The sequence below is a fragment of the Centruroides sculpturatus genome, unplaced genomic scaffold, assembly GCF_000671375.1.
Source record: "Centruroides sculpturatus isolate CEXI.00-Female unplaced genomic scaffold, Cexi_2.0 scaffold294, whole genome shotgun sequence".
Taxonomy (NCBI): domain Eukaryota; kingdom Metazoa; phylum Arthropoda; class Arachnida; order Scorpiones; family Buthidae; genus Centruroides; species Centruroides sculpturatus.
The window spans coordinates 570,216-588,239 of record NW_019384468.1 but is presented as its reverse complement, the minus strand read 5'-3'; the positions used below and the strand labels follow the sequence as shown (position 1 = coordinate 588,239).

The window sequence follows — 18,024 nt, the reverse complement described above, 5'->3', positions numbered from 1 at the left end:
AATCCTTTGTACTCTAATTGTTTTACTACTGAACAAGACTGTTAACCAGTGGTGCCCAAACTTTTCAATTGGTGGTTTAACTTGCACATAAGTCATGGGTAGATGGGCCAGAAATATCTTATACATATTAAAAGTAGACCTATTTTTATCACCTATAAGTGATGTTGCAAATATGTTTGCAGACTGGAAAATATGTGGCATAGCCAAATTTGGCCTGGGAATCCATAGTTTGGATACCAATGCTATAAGTTGTAAAACCACTGTTTGTTATTAGTGGCATACATAGTATATGTCACAACTCCACTGGCACTGTTACAGCTCATATATATTGTTTATAATTTGTGGGCGTACAGTACATTGGTGTCACTACAGCAACATGTCTACATAACAACCATGTATTTATTGTTGTGGCAGTGTTATATATATGTGGATGCCAGTGGTATGACAAGGTCATGCCTCTTTTTGTCGGCACCAGTTTGGTTGAAACTGCCCACTTGTCAGGGGATGTCTTGATGACAAATTTCGATCCCGGGGGGTTGGGATTCTTTTTGTCAGGTCGAGTGGAGGAGGTGCGGGAGGTCGTCAAAGAGGCGTAGGCTATATGCAAGTAAATGACATCATTTAACAATGGAAACAACGATTTATTAGATTAATGAAAATTAACGATTACAAACTCTAACATCGAGAGAAATTTTCTTGGTTCACTAAGTCCTAGCTCGTGGAGAGAGAGTTCACATTAAATGCTCTATACCTCTAGTATACTTCCACGAAGAAGAGAAAATTATTGCCCTTTTCGTTGTGATTGACACACAAAGTTATAAAATCTTCCATGATTTAATCCTTTCTGACCAGCCGTAGACTACCTGAGATGGGGGTAAGAAGTCACTTTTATAGCTGTGGGGTGGGGAAATTAGTCATGTGATTAACTATTGGGAGGTAAGGTTGGTCTTGCAGGTGTGGAGGTTAAAGTTGTTTCCGGGACCAAAACAAAATGACGAATTTGGACTTTAACTGTGAACTTTTTGTCTTGCAGCAGAAGAATGCCATTGTTCGAGGGTCAAATGTTTACATTAAAGAGGAGAGTTATAAGTTTCTGTCGATATTTGATTCCTTTTTTCCAACAATGTTATTTTAACTAGGAGGCGACAAATTTATTGCAAATATGTCGAAAGTTTACATGGAAAATGAAAACTTTTAGGTTTACACTTAGGTCGGATCTCACACATAATATCATTATTTTCTTATATCATCATTGTGGCACTGATGATGAATTGTCATGAAACTACAGAAAATGAGGATATGCCACAAGTGTGAGAACTTTGATTTTTATTCTTTTTCCAGCAATGATTTAATATAACAAATAAACATTTTTTGCTCCTTTTAAGGGTCTACCTCAGGTTTTTTACACAAATTCAAAAGATCAATATACTGCATATTTCAAAATGGGATGTTTGAATACACACATTACATTATTTAAACATACACTGTAACAAACAATCATACATATGGAATAGGTATGGAACTGAGCTAAATCACATAAAATAACACAATTTAAATAGAGTATAATAAAATAAAATATCCTAATGAAATTAACTTTAAAAACAGAAGCTTACAATATTACTGAGTTTACATTTAGTGGGAACTATTGAGCAGAGATTGTCAGGCCACTGAAAAGTTCTTTCTGCTCAATAATTTCTGGCCCGAAGCAGCCATTAGTAGAAGTTAGCATAGACAAAACAAACTGACTAAACCTGTTTGAATTTTAGTAGTGGGAGGAATCAAGTAGTAGTTAGATATGCATTCAGCCTCGCATGATAACTAGATTTAGCAAGAATTCTGTGATACTTGGTTCTGGTGTGTGTCTTAGCTGTTGGCAATTGATGCATTTTCCTTCAGTACTACATTTACAGAGAGTTAATCCTTATTAAACCTTCTATTTAACTTCTTCATTCCTCTACTGTACATAATTTTAAAATTTTTTCAAATTGTTAGATTGGGTGTGATAAACTCTTATGTAAGATAACCTTTGTAAATATAAATCAAATACTATAATATAATATAGTAGAAGGGTTGGAAGTATGAAATAATCTAATATTCTTAATCTTTGCTGTTGGTATTCTTTGCCCGAGCAATGCCGGGCTCATCTGCTAGTTAAATATAATTTAGCAGACTTGGCAAGTTTACTGACTGACTGTTTATGTAACCACCTTAAATTATTATTTTTTTATTATATTAAATAACCAGGGACCCTTTGGAACTCCAACTATATATAGTGGAATCCATCTTTTTAAAGAATATAAATGTTTAATAAAATTAATTTGTAAATTGTCATCTTTCCCTCTCCAGTCAAAGCCACAAATCTCGACTCATACAGCACTACTGACTGAATAAATGACTCGAATCATTTTAATTTATCTTTCCAGCATAACAATCTACCAAACACACATGCCTTGATAATCTTATCTGTTTCAATATTAACTTTTTACTTGTTAGAATTTGACATGGCCTCCTTGGGGAAATTTGGATTTAGCAAGGGTGTCGAGAATCAAAAGTTTGGGGAGCCACTGCTCTAACCTATGCCTGAATCAACGTTCATCATGTTATTAATCAATGTTTTATACAATAAACAAAATTCAAGCTTAAAAAAAATTTTTTTTGTTGTTAAACAGTATAAACATCAATCAGAGCCTAACTTTTTGACATGTTATAATCCTATATGGCAAAAAGATGGGATCTGCAAACACATCAAACCCCCACCGACAATGGACATGTGTTGGTTCCTAATTCATTTTTAATTTCTTTCTTAATTTGGCAACTGTTACATTCTTTAAATCCAGATTATTGTAAGCAGATCAAAACTTCCTCTTAGTTTCCACTATTTCATGCACTACCGGAAGTTAAGTACACGTAAAACTGCCACTAGTGCCACCAGTGATGAGATGTAAACTGTGCATACCCCATTTGATATTATCTTATTCAGAAATCTGTCTGTCATGGGTTAATCTTCTGTAAGTGAGTGGATTGGTGACACAAGTCACAACATAGACCTCTGTTGTAATTAACAACTGAAACTTGAAATCATGTTAACCTAAATCATGTATTCTGTGTGAACATTATCTTGACTTCTTGTTATTCCTGGTTAACTTTCATTCTGCGACTGTAGTATAAATGTTTGTAAATTTCTACTAGCTCTAGCATGTCAATCTGTAATTTTTAATTTGGTTTGATCCCATAATACTATTATGTTTTATATCAATTTAAAAAGGTCAATGCTCTAGCAGTTTTTTTGCTTAGTACTAGAGGCTGATATATAAGGTACTGACATTAAAAGCATTATTTGAATTCTGATGCAATGCATGAATATATTACTGGTTTGTGGCCAGCCACAATTTTTTCCATTACACTTCAACCTTTCATGCAGTGAAAAAGATTTGGAAATGATGCTTTGAGTTAAACTCCTTTATAAAACTAAAAATATCTGTCAGGTATTCAATTATATTAAATAACCCGGAGCCTGATAATATATACATAGCCAAACGATTGCCTAGAAATCTGCTATTTTTAATAAATAATACTAATTTGTGATTAATATCTTAAGTTCCTAATTAATTAAAAATAAAATTATATACAAAGAATATATAAGTAAATTCCTGTTTTCAATTTCAGAAACATACATTACCCACCAGAAACGGCCAGTATTATGCTTATTGCCAATATGATTGCCACAGTAAAACAAGTAAGAAATCTGTTGTAAAAGATTTTTTTATTTCTTCTCTTCTCTCAACTATGAAATGATTGCATTTTATATTGCTTGATCTCATTAAAGTCTGTGAAAATGTCTAATTATAAATCAACATAATTTATTTCCTGTGCACTCTATAATTTTGAAGCATTTAGAGCTTAAAGCAAATTAAGCTGTTTAAGCTCTAAAATAGCAAATAGCTTTTGCTATCTATCTGGACCTAAAACAAGCATTTGATTCAGTTCCTTATCTTAAGTATTCTTTTCAGAGTCTTGATTTTCAAATTTGTCTCAGACTACATCAGGGTTTTCTGATTTTCACCACTGTATAGCATATTTCGATCAGATTTTATATTGTTAACGATCTTTTTATCTCCTGAAAGTGTTTTTGGTTGTAGAACACTTAAATTTCCTGCCTTTCCTTTCAAAAATATTAATTAAATCTTAACTTGACACTAGCAATGGGATGATACCAAAATTTCTCCTAATTCTGATTCTGCTGAAAACTCCTGATATGATTAATTTTTTTGAATACAGTACTTTCTAGAGTTTATTTTAGTTTAGAAAAATTAATGATTTATGTTATGAGCATGGTATATTCATTAATTAATAAACATCAAGCTGAAGAATTGAAATTGATTGGGAAATCCAGAATCACTCTTAAGATAAATGAGATGATGCCTTTTTTTTTTTTTGTTCACGCTTCTTGCAATAGGCATGTCTTATAAATGATATAACTCCATTGTATTTAAAACTATCAATAAATGAGATTTGGCAAACAAGCCAAACAAATATTGTCACGAGTTAACCAATTTTTGAATTTATTCACTCAAGCCACGAATATCTGGATCAACTCATCTCGAAAAATCAATTTTTAAAACTCAAAACAGTATTAAACAGTGCAAACAAAAAGGTGTGTAAAAAAATTTGAGGGTTATAGAAGGGTTAATTTCACATCAAAAATTTAGTGTCATTTTTTGTTTTGAAGCATTCATTTTGAGTCATAAGCAATTTTAAAACTGTGACATTACTTCCTCTTTAGCGAAATGTCAACTGATATATGAAAATATTTGTTGATAATTGCATGTTTGTTTGATATTTGATAAACTTATTGTTTACAATTTTATTAGTTGGTTACTTGGATTTTGAGTCTTTTTTTGTAACAATACATGACCTAACTTTAAACATCTGCTTCAGGCTGGTATTAATTAAGTTCCACAATTTGCCAAAATTTTCATATTTGAAAATGTTTTTGGAATATAGAATGTTTTAAACATTTAAATGTTTAAAATTGCAGAAAATAAATAACAAATATCAAATTAACATGCAATTATCAACAGATATTTTCATACATCAGTTAGCGTTTCACTAAACAAGAAGTAATGTCACATTTTTAAAATTGGTTATGAGTCAAAATTAACTTCTCAAATTTTTTACATGCCTTTCTGTTACACCCTGTATGTATAGATTCAGAACACAGATTGCTGTCTGGAATCCTAAAGTCATCTTATCTTCCCCTAAAATGGGAACAGTTAGAGCAATGTTTTTACCCAGGCATTTCTCTTACATCGTTGTTTCTGTTCTGTTCAAGTTTAATCCCCTTTGCCACCTGGTGGACTTTTTAAACTTATCATCATCATCTATATTTCCAGTTTTTGTTTTGATTCAGGCAGTTGTGTATGCGCTTTGTTTATATTGTCTTGGTTATCTTGGTTCTTATAATAACACTATTATCACATACATACTACTATAAGGAGTGAAATTTACTTCCTTTATTTGAAACTTAACTTCTGTAAGTAGGCTTGCAGTATTTTTGTCTTCATTGTTCTAGTATTAATCCTACCACACTATACCATTATTTAAATATAAGAATTAGTCTTATGTTATCAGATCTACCTATATAAATTGAGTTATTTTGGTTACTTTTCAGGTTAAGTTTACATGTGTGCAGGTGAACCTTATCGACGATAAAATGCCTAAAAGAATGTCACAATTGTCACAAAATCTGTGTTGAGGGAGAAGTGGAAAGCTTACTATTTTTCAATTTACAGTACGTAAGCTACCTTAAAACTCGGACCCATCACTCCTTTCACTAATTTCATCTTCCCTACAAACTCCCAAATCCTTTTACCAATCTGGATCAAATTCCACATAGTTACTCTCTTGTACCCTGTGGTGAAACATGGACTAGCATAAAACTCAGATCTCTCACTCCTCTCTGTTTTCATCTCCCTACTTCTAAACTCCCAAACCTTTTATGGAATCTGGACAAATTTTGCATGGTTAGTCTTTAATCCTGCAAAAACTTAAATTATGCTACATTAAAACTTGGATTCTCACTCCGTCCCCTTGATTTCATCCCCACAAATTGCTAAACTCTTTGATTTGTAGCAAATTTTTCATAGTTACTCTCTGCCTTCCTGCAGGAAGTATACACTACCCTATAACAAGGACAGCTCAACCCCCTCCCTGAGTTCCCGGGCAGTGCTGGACATTCTTTGCTAGGTTTAATCTGTTTGTAAAGTTTACTTGATAGAATATCACATCTGACCTAATGACACGGAGGTTTCATGATTGCCACAAGGAGTAGTCATGACATCATAGATGTTTGTCAGCTATGTGTGATATAATGAACTGCAATCCTACAAGTTGTTATGACCTTCAACAATTTAAATGTTCTCATAGGTTTATTTTATGTCCAAAAAATACAGCAAAATCATTTTCTGGTCCTTCTGAAAATTATCTTGACCCTCCCATCATTTATTTCCAACTGAACTCATTTTATGTTAGCCCATGCTATTGCAAAGACTGAAGGACTCTCTATGGTAACCTGGTCAAGGACATTTTTCTGTAAACAAAAGAATATATCATAAACTGGATATTTGTATGACATTGATATTTTCCCATGCAGAGAAGACATGTTACAGGATTTTACTGAACAGCAATTAAGTGCATCATAATTACTATTGCCTTTTTAAAATGTGCAAGTTTTTGAAAGGGTTGGTAGAACTTTATTTTTTTTCAGGGCTGTGGAGTTTTGGTGTTTTAGCCGGAGTCGGCGTCATAAAAAATTCGCTGACTCCAACTCCTTTTTACTTACCAATTTGTTATGTATATAAAACGGAAAAAGTATTGGAATCATGTCAAATTTGACCCTCCAAGTTTTTTTTTTTTTTGCAAATCTACACATTTGGAGACCTCCCGAACCCCTCCAAAAACTCAAATAAAGGGGAAAAAATCCACGTGAGTGTGTATTGGCTTCTAATTTGTTTAATTTCTTTATTTTCTGTTCTGAGATATTAAACAATATGTCAGAATGGGTAAAGTTTAAGAAACGAAATGTGGCACTGTAGCTTGCGTATAAAGGAGCATTAATACTATTAAATTTTAGTTCTTAATTAAAGGTCTACAGGGTGAAGACATAAAAGTGGTGATGTGTCATATCTCTTAATGAATATTTCACTCATTATTAGCGTTCAAAATTTAAAAAAATAAAATAAAACTCGTCTTTACCCTCAAAGTAAGCTTTTTTGGCTTTTATAATAGTATAGTAAAACCTGTTAAGATGTTAGAATGTATATGGGGACATGATTTAGTTCAACCACTTTGACGCTAAATAACTAACTTCTGTGTTAAGTCATCTGACTCCTATTCTAACCACTCTGACCACAGAAATTATTAGGCTTCAAACAGGGTGAACAAAATCATGCCCCCCACACACAGTCTAACATCTACACATATAGAAAAATACCTTGAATCTTTTGCATATATCAAAATTTCAAGGTATCCTGAGTCCAAACATGTAAAAATTTGGGAGGGTCATTTTTTGACCAAGCGCTACACTTTTCCTCTGTTATATATAATAGCTGGAAAAGTTAAAATTATCGAATACATATTTATATAGACCTATTACTTAGAGAAGTCTTTTAGCTTTGGAATAAAACTATATTCCAAAGCTAAAACATGTTCTATCTTTATTAGAACTCTATTGAATCTTTTATTCTGAGGTCATGTGATGACATCAGAATTTCTGGGTCTCTATCAGTAACAAGTCCACCCTTGGTCGGAGTCGGTAGATTTTTACGCAGCTCCACAGCCCTGTTTTTTTTTTTTTTTTTTTTATATATATATTATTTAAAGCAGCAGTTTCCAGGTTTTTGAAAACTGCAGACTACCAAGGCAAAAGTAGTATTCATCAGGGAACACCTCAAATCCCCTGCTTCTGCATACGAAAAACAATTAATTTGTAATAGAGAAGATTTATTACATCTCATTCTTGCATGTATATGTAAAATAATTTACATATACATGCAAGAATGAGATGTAATAAATCTTCTCTATTACAAATTAATTGTTTTTCATTATGCATATTATTAAATTAATATAAAATTATGTTAAAAAAGATGGAAATAAAATTTAAAATAAATCAAAACTTAATGAGATTATTGCATTCGTTTCCTAGCTGTGGAATTCTTGGGTTCATACTGCTGTTCTAAACTATGCACAGTATCATCACTTGCATCCAATTGATTCCTCTGCTTGTTTTTAATCAAGAGTGGCTCAGAAAATTCCTCTTTGCACATAGTTATCAAAAATAGAACAAGATATTTCAAGACAGTTTCCTGAAACAGAATATGAAATCACCTTATTGAGCCAGAACAAAAAACACACTAAGATTTGTGTCATATTCAAAGAGTGCTGTGCAGTTGCTCTCATTTTGAAATTCAATAACTTCCTCCCTTGATTTTATTAGGAAGATTTCTGACTGACATTGGAAATGTTTTGCATCACTTTAGACTGCTTCTGTTTTGACTCTTGTCACATTTCTGGAATTAACAGGTAAATTTGTCTATGCGTTTGCAGGTGATGCACAACATTTTTAGATTTCTGCAGTGATGTAAGCATGATTCTCATCATCATCAATAGTTTTAGTGACTGAAATCTCAAGTAGTTCTTTCTCTTAATCTTAGCAACAAATATTTTAATTTTGCAAACAAACATGTGCAAAGTTGATCTTTAAATACTAACAAGGAGAGCCTACGGCTTTGGGGTAACGGATTTTGATGATCTTTGGTGTAGAGTACACCATATGAGTGTACTACCTGTAAAATACTAAAGTGCAATACTCAAATAAAATCGAGAAAAACGAACTTAAAGTTTTTGAGCACTTTATATATAAATTATACGTGCTTCCAGTTAAGCGTCCTGTGGCTGAGTGGTAACGATCCTGGTTCGTATGCTTGAGTTTCCGGGTTCGATTCTCGTGTACACTTTTTTTTTTTAAATTCATAAATACTTATAATGTATTTATTTATTTACCCATTCATTTATTTCTTATTATTTATTTATTTTAATTTAATTTCTACTATTCCAAGTCTAATATTTTTATACTTTTGTTGACAATAACGGCGCATTCTTGACACCTATGTGTCAACTTTCCCATCTAATTGTTATCACTAACGGTGACCGATCTAATTCTCACTAGGAGCGTTTTTTCTATCGGAGTTCTTTTTCACTCACTCTTTAACAGTTCGTTTCTAAATTTCGACACGAATAGACGTATTTGTGTAGTAAAACTTATTTTGAAAAATTATTTTATAATCAAAAAATGTCGTCAAGAGAAGCAAGTTCTTCACGTTGTGACGAAAAAACTGTTGATGATAACTCTTTATACAGTGATGTAAAATACTAACTTGTAAAGTGCAAAACTCAAATATAACCAAGAAAAACGAATATAATTTATTGAAGCAATATTATATAATTACATATCATTGTCAGATGTACATGATCGTGAATGATACTTATGATAAAAACATTCAAAACAAAAATTCTGTCTACACCAAGAACAACAAATAAATGCTGCTTTTTTAAAAGGTATCATCAACAGTTTTTTCGTCACAACGTGAAGAACTTGCTTCTCTTGACGACATTTTTCGATTATAAAATAATTTTTCAAAATAAGTTTTACTACACAAATACGTCTATTCGTGTCGAAATTTAGAAACGAACTGTTAAAGAGTGAGTGAAAAAGAACTCCGATAGAAAAAACGCTCCTAGTGAGAATTAGATCGGTCACCGTTAGTGATAACAATTAGATGGGAAAGTTGACACATAGGTGTCAAGAATGCGCCGTTATTGTCAACAAAAGTATAAAAATATTAGACTTGGAATAGTAGAAATTAAATTAAAATAAATAAATAATAAGAAATAAATGAATGGGTAAATAAATAAATACATTATAAGTATTTATGAATTTAAAAAAAAAAAGTGTACACGAGAATCGAACCCGGAAACTCAAGCATACGAACCAGGATCATTACCACTCAGCCACAGGACGCTTAACTGGAAGCACGTATAATTTATATATAAAGTGCTCAAAAACTTTAAGTTCGTTTTTCTCGATTTTATTTGAGTATTGCACTTTAGTATTTTACAGGTAGTACACTCATATGGTGTACTACCTCTACACCAAAGATCATCAAAATCCGTTACCCCAAAGCCGTAGGCTCTCCTTGTAAACTGTTTGTGATTTCTTCTGACTTCATTTCTGGAACCATGCAGATACAAATTTAGCTTGTTTAAATCAGCAAAAATGTCCAAGAAGCCAACTGTTGCATCTTGAATTTCAGATTATGAAACTGCTTCAACACATTATTCATTTTAATAAGATACTTCGACTGCTGTATAACATCAGGCTATAAATTGGCATAATAATTATAAATTACTGATAGATTTGACCTAGAGGGAGGCATTAGGTGTCATTTTATATTAAATTTAATTAAATAATTTTACATTAAACTGGAAGAAAAGAATCTATCTAGAGTGGGACTCAAACCCACTACTCCCACTTGCTATGCGGATGCATTGCCAACTACACTGCTCTCACCTTTGGTTCAATTGGAACATTACAATATAACCCTCGTTGGTTATTACAGTGCCAGCCTAGTGCCTTATGTGGAAGTTTACAGGACAAAGACAATTAATGTGTCCTTAGTTGGCACCATAATAACCAACAATAGTTATGTCATGTTAAATATACTGGAAGAGGAGATTGGACCAGTGGTCCAGGTTGAATAATTGGCAACTTGTCCACACAGCAAGTGGGAGTGGCAGGTTTGAGTCCTACTCTGGATTCTTTTCTTCTGGTTTAATCTAAATATATTCAATTAAATTATAATTATTAATTTAATACGAAATGATTCTTAATGCCTCCCTCTAGGATCAAATTTATTATTAATTTAAAATTATAATTGTGAATTTATAGCCTGATGTTATACAGCAGTTGAAGTAGTGTATATTTTCATTATTCATTTTTTTCCCTCAAACTCCTTTAGCTCATAGAATCATACAAACACATCTCGTTTTAAACCAACATATCTTGGTGTCAAAAAGTAATGTTAGAGTTCTTATCTGAATGTAATTTTTTGAAAACATTCACATTAAGTGGACACTTTTTGATGGCATTCATCACTCATAGGGCCAGTTTTCATGTCATGTCAAACAGTTCTTTTCTTTCCCCAATATTGCTAACCTTAGGCATGATCCTAGTCTAACAGGAACTCCATATAAAAACTGGCTAGATTTTTTCTCATGTTTCTCTAAATAATTACTGATTATTTTCATGACATTGGTAATTTCCTCTGATGTAATTTCCAGTTCTCACAGCTATAATGATTCTTTTTTCATTTCAAAAAGTTCAAAATATTAAGTGATAAATAAGGAAATAATCTACAATTACTTTTTTTTATGCATTAGGCCAAAGATAAAGCAGGCGCAGTGCATTTATTTTCACAGTTTTGCCATAAAACAGTTAATGAAGAAGAGGAAATAGCACACAGATTATTAGGAGGACAGTTTCAGGTAGTTTTTTTTTTTTTTGTTATTTTAAGTTTAAGCATTGGATTATTTCTCTTATTTATGTATTTATCCTCTAGATGCAGATAGAAACATTGAGAGAATTAACAGCCCGAGCTCTATACGAAGATTATTTGCATCATGTAAGTTGAAAGTATTGAACATTTAAAGTTTTGGGTTTTTACATCATATTTGAAGAACAATTTTAGAACATGAACATAAATGTTAATAGAATTAGTTTTCTCTTTTAATATGAATAGGTCAGTTTAAAAATCCTTCATAACTAGCACAAATGTGTTATTTCTATTTGATCAGTAGATCATTCTCAGGCACAAAAGTCCTACAATTTTGGAACTTTTACAAATGTTTTCAGCCATTTAAAACAGTTGTACAGTCGACCCCCCCCTACAAGATGGTAGATACATTCCGTTTTTATATGAAATTGATGTTTCAGGAGACCTTGCCAATCACAGCCCGACACGTGTGAAGTTTACAGACTACAGCTGTTTGAAAGGTTTTTTTCCATAAAATTAATCGATTCTAGACTAATTTGACTCACCATTTCCAAAACACGTATAATTTTTTGGGAATAATCTATGTAAACTATGCTATTAACAAAAAAGTGTAGGATTACTTACCGAGTGTGCACCATTCGACGATGCCATTGCTTAAGCTTGTTTTTGTCGCAGAGCAGCGCACCAAACGGTGGTTTTCAGTTATTTTTCTGCGAAAAATTCGTTGAACTTTGGAGACATCATTAATAGAAATAATTTTTATGGCCATTGAATAAGAAATGTTTCTTTCACAAGAAATGTATAAAATTAGTGCTGTATTAGACTTACGGTACCTAATTTACATACTGTACAGACGATAGTAAACTCAACTTACTCACCTAAACTCTCCGTAGCGTGGCTCTGGATGGTGGAAAGTATATATATAATTATAATAAAGTTACAATAAATTAAGTTAATATATAATTATATATACAGTACCTAATTTATATATAATTATATGTACAGACGAAACTAAACTCAATTTACCCGCCTAAATGTCCGTAGCGTGGCGCTACGGACGGTGGGAAAGTAGTTTGGCTGCCCGATGATGATTTACGTAATTATAGGAGTTTTTTTACCTTTTTTACAGATACCGTCACAATTTTTTTTTTTTTTTTTTTTTTAAGTTTTATAGGAATCGTAATTATAGGGGGGGCTACATTGTTGAATCAATTAGTGATGAGATCAAATCACATTGAATTGCATCCTCACACTCTCGAGAAACAAATGCTATTGTGCTTGTTCAGAATGACTCATAAGTTGTATTCTTTTGTACACGTTGCATAAATGTCTGAATTGCTGACATGTTTTGGGTGCACAAAATGTCGATGATGGTCACATTGTGTTAAAGATTAGGATTAGATAACTTACCTTTAAATTATTAACTGCATCTAAAATATTAACAAATATGCTGTACTGTAACATTAGTAAGAAGTAATGCAAGGAATTTAATACTTTCAATTACTTTGAGAAAAATCTCTTGTTCTTGCTACAATTTTCTATAGGTTTAGGTTTTCCTGGACTGGTGAGCCTAATAGTAATGTAAATGTGAGATTATCTTAAACTTTATTTAAGTAAAAGAGAATTTTTGCAACAAGAAATTACATGATGTAACAGTTAGCTAATTTAATCTAATACTTTTTAAGATTTGCACGTTAATATTGCCCATTTTGTCTATCTAGTGGTTTACTCCCGAAGGTTTTCGTTCCTTAATGGCCCTTGTGGGGACAAATAGTCAAGGAATAGGAACAAGGTTAGATTATTATTATTATTTAATATTACTGTTATTTCACAAATATTTATTTTAAAAAATTTTTAATAGTTCCATTAGCGCTTGGGTTAAAAATTGTGATTTGCTCGATTTGCCACCTGACGAAAGAGAGAAATTAGATAACTTTATCGACAAACTCTATGACGAAATGGAAAGAGGTACGTAATTAAGAATTTTACCATTGCAATGTTTTAATTTTAAAAAATTAACTAGGAATTTTCGACTAGAAACGGGACCATATTTGAATAACGAGGGATCTGGTTTATATCCTCTGCAAAGTTCATGTAAGTATATTTGCTATTTGCTATAATTTTTTAATTAATTATAAAATAATATCCAGAGATTGAGGAGAAATTAAGTTACTCTTTTCGATAAGAATTGTTATAGAAAACCTTGAAATTTAAACTGCTCTCTTTCTTGATGTAAAAACTATTTTTAGAGTGCATCCTATTTAGCAGCATCCAGCAACTGCAGGCATGAACACACTACCGAGCAGAACTGACAAACTAGTACAAGCAAATGTGCATTTTGGATTAATTGCATTTAGCATGCAGTAATACACGCATATGTACAAGCTGATGACACTTGTACATATGCGTGCAGGAAGCTGCTACTGAGTAAGTTTAATTGCCACTTACACTGCTCACACCACAAAAAAAAAAAGAAGTGTTGTATTGTCTTTTATTTTATGATACAAATGGTGAAATTATAAATATCATGTCTTTTGCCTGTAAGAAGTTTTGGTAATACAATATAGAAAAATATTTTCCATGGCAAGCATTCAAGGAAGTCATCTTGTCATTTTGTAAACAACAAATGTCTACTCTGGACAGTAGTTATTCACATACAAAGATTCTTTCCATTCATGGTTGCTGGACATTGCTACATGCTGTATTTTTGTGGAATGACCAGCATGACGGTCTATCCATGGAAGACCAAGAAATCAGTTATTCTGTATGGTAAAAACTGGCATGTCAGCTTATCACAGGGAATGCCAGCATTCCAGGGAATAAGTTGTGAGGTTATTACATCTCTCTCTAGAGGGTGCATTAAAAAAAAAGAACAAGTTTTTATTCTAAAACTGCAAAATTGTCAGCATTACATCAAAAACTACAATTATATGTTTAATTTCTTTATTGTTTCTTTCCAACCCGTAAAATACTCTTGGAATTCTGAAAGTGCTTTTTTTCATGTGTATTTTATTGTTATTCAATTCAAAAATGCAAAAATGAACATATTAAATTTAAGAAAACTTACTGTAAATTATCTCAGCTTACACCAATTAACATGGGCTTTGAGTGAAATTTGAGAGGAAGGTGTTAATGGTCAATGTAGCCCACACTGACTGACGGACTGACTTGCTGCTACCAATAAGTCATTAACTGTTTTATTGTCTTGTAAATGAAAACACTATTCCTGATTTTAAGTCAATAGCATTGTAATTTGACTATTTTATTGTATTCAGAAGAATATTTTCTTTAAAGTTTAATTAACAACTAGTTTTGTTAGATTGATTAATTTTACATTTTAGTTGCAGTTTAACTGGCATGCTAAAAACCTGGAGTTACCAGCATGCCAGTCTCCTGTTTTTGTGTGGCGTGCCAGTCATTCTGCAAAAATACAGTAGGATGTACCCTTAGAGAATTTGAATGCTTTCAGGCTTACATTTATTGTTGCAGTCAACAGAAACCTAATTAGGAGACAGTAGATTATTACTAAACATTACCTCAGATGAGCAAGCAGTTAAGATGGTGCCTTCCACTCTGGGGATCCAGGATTGAGCCTGGACAAGTCAGAAAACCCCAGGAATTTTTAGTGTAATATGTCCAGATATATCAAGCCCTGTCCCTTGCCACTCACCCACCTCATTATGAGTCTGTCTGAACCAATAATGGGCTTGCTAAAATAGTCTTCTTAGCACCTACAGGTTGGAAAGAGCTAAGAAAAGAAATCATCCCACATCATGACGTTTAAATAAATGGAAAGTTTATCTTTCTTCCTGTTTCCCAAATGTGAATTTAACTATGAACAAGAACCTTTTAGTTTTTTAATGTTTTTCTTTAAAGTCAGAAAAGAATATTTTTCAAAAATAATAATGATTGAAACTTCAATAGTTCAATTATTTTTACATGTCTAACTGCAAAATATACATTAATGATATTGTTTAGAATTATAATCTGAAAGAAATGATAAATGTATTGAATTCTCTTTCACAGAAGTGTGTCATTAATTAATTAATAGTATAATTTACATTTAAAAAGAATGTCTGCCCTAATATCTGTTGGCGTAATTGCTCTCAGATTTCGCTGGCAGACAAAAGTAAACTGCAGCAAATTAACTTTATTTTATTTCAATTGGTAAAAATTGAGATTAATTTAAAAGTTTGCTGCAATATTTTGTTTATATTATGATTGTAATTATCTTTACAGTCTGTTACAAAAGTATACAAACACCATAAATTTTGTGTTTTTTTAAAATATATTAGCATTATTTTAATTATTTTATCAGGTTTTTTACATTTCATAAAGCAGCGTAAATGTCTTTTTCACAAATATTCATTTTTTCATGTGTTACAAAAGTATAGGTACACCACTTAAAAGTCTCTTAAAAATTAATTTATCATAATAATAATTAAAATTAACACCACTAAAGTGAGGTGTCATAATTTTTAACTGTCGTAGTGACTTTTTTGAATGTTATATAAACATTTTCAACAATACAGTAGATCCCCCTATAAAAGCATTTCCTATAGTTATGATTCCTATAAAAATTGTGGCATTATCCGTAAACAACGGTAAAAATAACTCCTATAATACGTAAAACGTCATCGGGCAGCCGAACTACTTACCCGCCGTCCGTAGCGCCACGCTACGGAGAGATTTCTATCGTCTGGACAGTATTATATAAATTATATATAAATTAGGTACTGTACATATAATTATATATTAATTATATATAAATTAGGTACTGTATATATAATTATATATTAACTTAATTTATTGTAACTTTATTATAATTAAATATATATTTTTCGCCGTCTAGCGTCACGCTACGGCGAGTTAGGCGACCTATCGTCTGTTTAGTACTGTAATTTTATACATTTCTTGTGAAAGAAACATTTCTTATTTAACGGCCATAAAAATTATTTATATTAATGATGTCTCCAAAGGTCAACGAAGTTTTCGCAGAAAAATAATATCAGAAATCGCGGCCGCAATTTGATGCGCTGTTCCGCGACGAAACCAAGCTTTAGCAACGAGCGTAGTCAAAGGGTACACACTCGGTAAGTAATCCTACAATTTTTTGTTTATAACGTAGTTTATACGGATTATTTTAAAAAAAATATACGTATTTTGGAAATGTTGAGTCGAATTAGTCTAGAATCGATTAATTTTATGAAAGAAAACCTTTCAAACAGCCGTAGTCCGTAAACTATGATTCCTACAAAATTGATTCATAAAGAACGGAACGTATCTACCGTCTTATAGGGGGATCTACTGTACCTTGTGGAACTGTGTTTCAGGAGCAAGAAATATGAAAAATTTATTATTATTTGAGTGGTTCAGGCAAGTCTCTGAGGCAAATTGCTGCAGCTGTAAATAGACTTATGAATGCTATTCGAAATGTTTTGCAAGAAGATGAAAATTATGGGCAAAAAAGGGAAGTCGGAACGGCCTAAATGTTTAACATCCAGGAACGAGAGATTAGTTTTGAAGCTTATAACTAATAAAAACATGCCAACAAGGCAAGCTGCTGCTGAATTACAGTAGATGTATCTCATGTGACTGTTTGGAGAACTTTAAAAAAACAATGACAAATATTTAAAAGTGAAGTTGAAACCACCTATAACTGCCAAAAACAAATCAAATGTGTTTAAACTTGGCTAAAGACAAGATGGGATGGATGAAGAATGGCAAGAAATATTGTTTAGGGATGAGAAGTTTAATTTAGATGGCTCTGATTGGGTTTTCATATTATTGGCATGATTTAAAAAGAGAAAGCAGAGTTAAAATACACCAGCAACATGGGGATGGATCTGTAATGATTTGGTGTGGTTTTGGATGGGGAAGTAAAACTGGTTTAGTATTTGTTGACAAAAATATGGGGGATAAAATAGATTACCACCTATGAGTATATATCTGAAGTGAGGGGACCGAGACGAGTTCAACAATACCCTACTTTTGGACCAGAGACAAAAAATAAGAAATTTATCATACCTTTTTTCTGTCGATTGCGCAATGATCGGGAGTCACGTCGCTCTCTCTACTAAGCCTATTGCGTGTTTAACAGGCAATCTGGCAAGTCGGCCGTATATACCTTCAACAGAGGCAGATGTTGATCCACGAGCACACTGATTGTCTGCAGTTGGAGTTAAGTCCTTTTTGCACGCCCCCGCAATCCTCAACCTTGGGGCCTATGGCCCCTCAGACGCCGACACGCTTGCTATCACTCAAGATTGTCTAGTACAGTAGACCCCCATAACGCTTAGATACATTCCACGCTAATCGAATTTTACGTTGTAGGAATGATTAAATACATGAGCCAATCGCAGCCCGATAGGTGGGAACTTTGCGGACTAAGGCTGTTCGAAAGGTTTTCTTCTAT

At 32.4% G+C, this 18,024-nt stretch overlaps 1 protein-coding gene across 1 annotated transcript in view; it reads left to right on the top strand.

Moving 5' to 3' along the window:
• Nucleotides 1-18,024, top strand: part of LOC111621103 (SET and MYND domain-containing protein 5-like) — a 40,103-nt gene that overhangs the window by 9,979 nt on the left and 12,100 nt on the right. Inside the window, exons 4-9 of the mRNA XM_023363171.1 lie at nucleotides 3,667-3,736; nucleotides 11,497-11,601; nucleotides 11,676-11,738; nucleotides 13,331-13,401; nucleotides 13,471-13,577; nucleotides 13,647-13,703. Coding sequence (XP_023218939.1) covers nucleotides 3,667-3,736; nucleotides 11,497-11,601; nucleotides 11,676-11,738; nucleotides 13,331-13,401; nucleotides 13,471-13,577; nucleotides 13,647-13,703 — 473 coding nt within the window. The remainder of the gene's footprint in view (nucleotides 1-3,666; nucleotides 3,737-11,496; nucleotides 11,602-11,675; nucleotides 11,739-13,330; nucleotides 13,402-13,470; nucleotides 13,578-13,646; nucleotides 13,704-18,024) is intronic.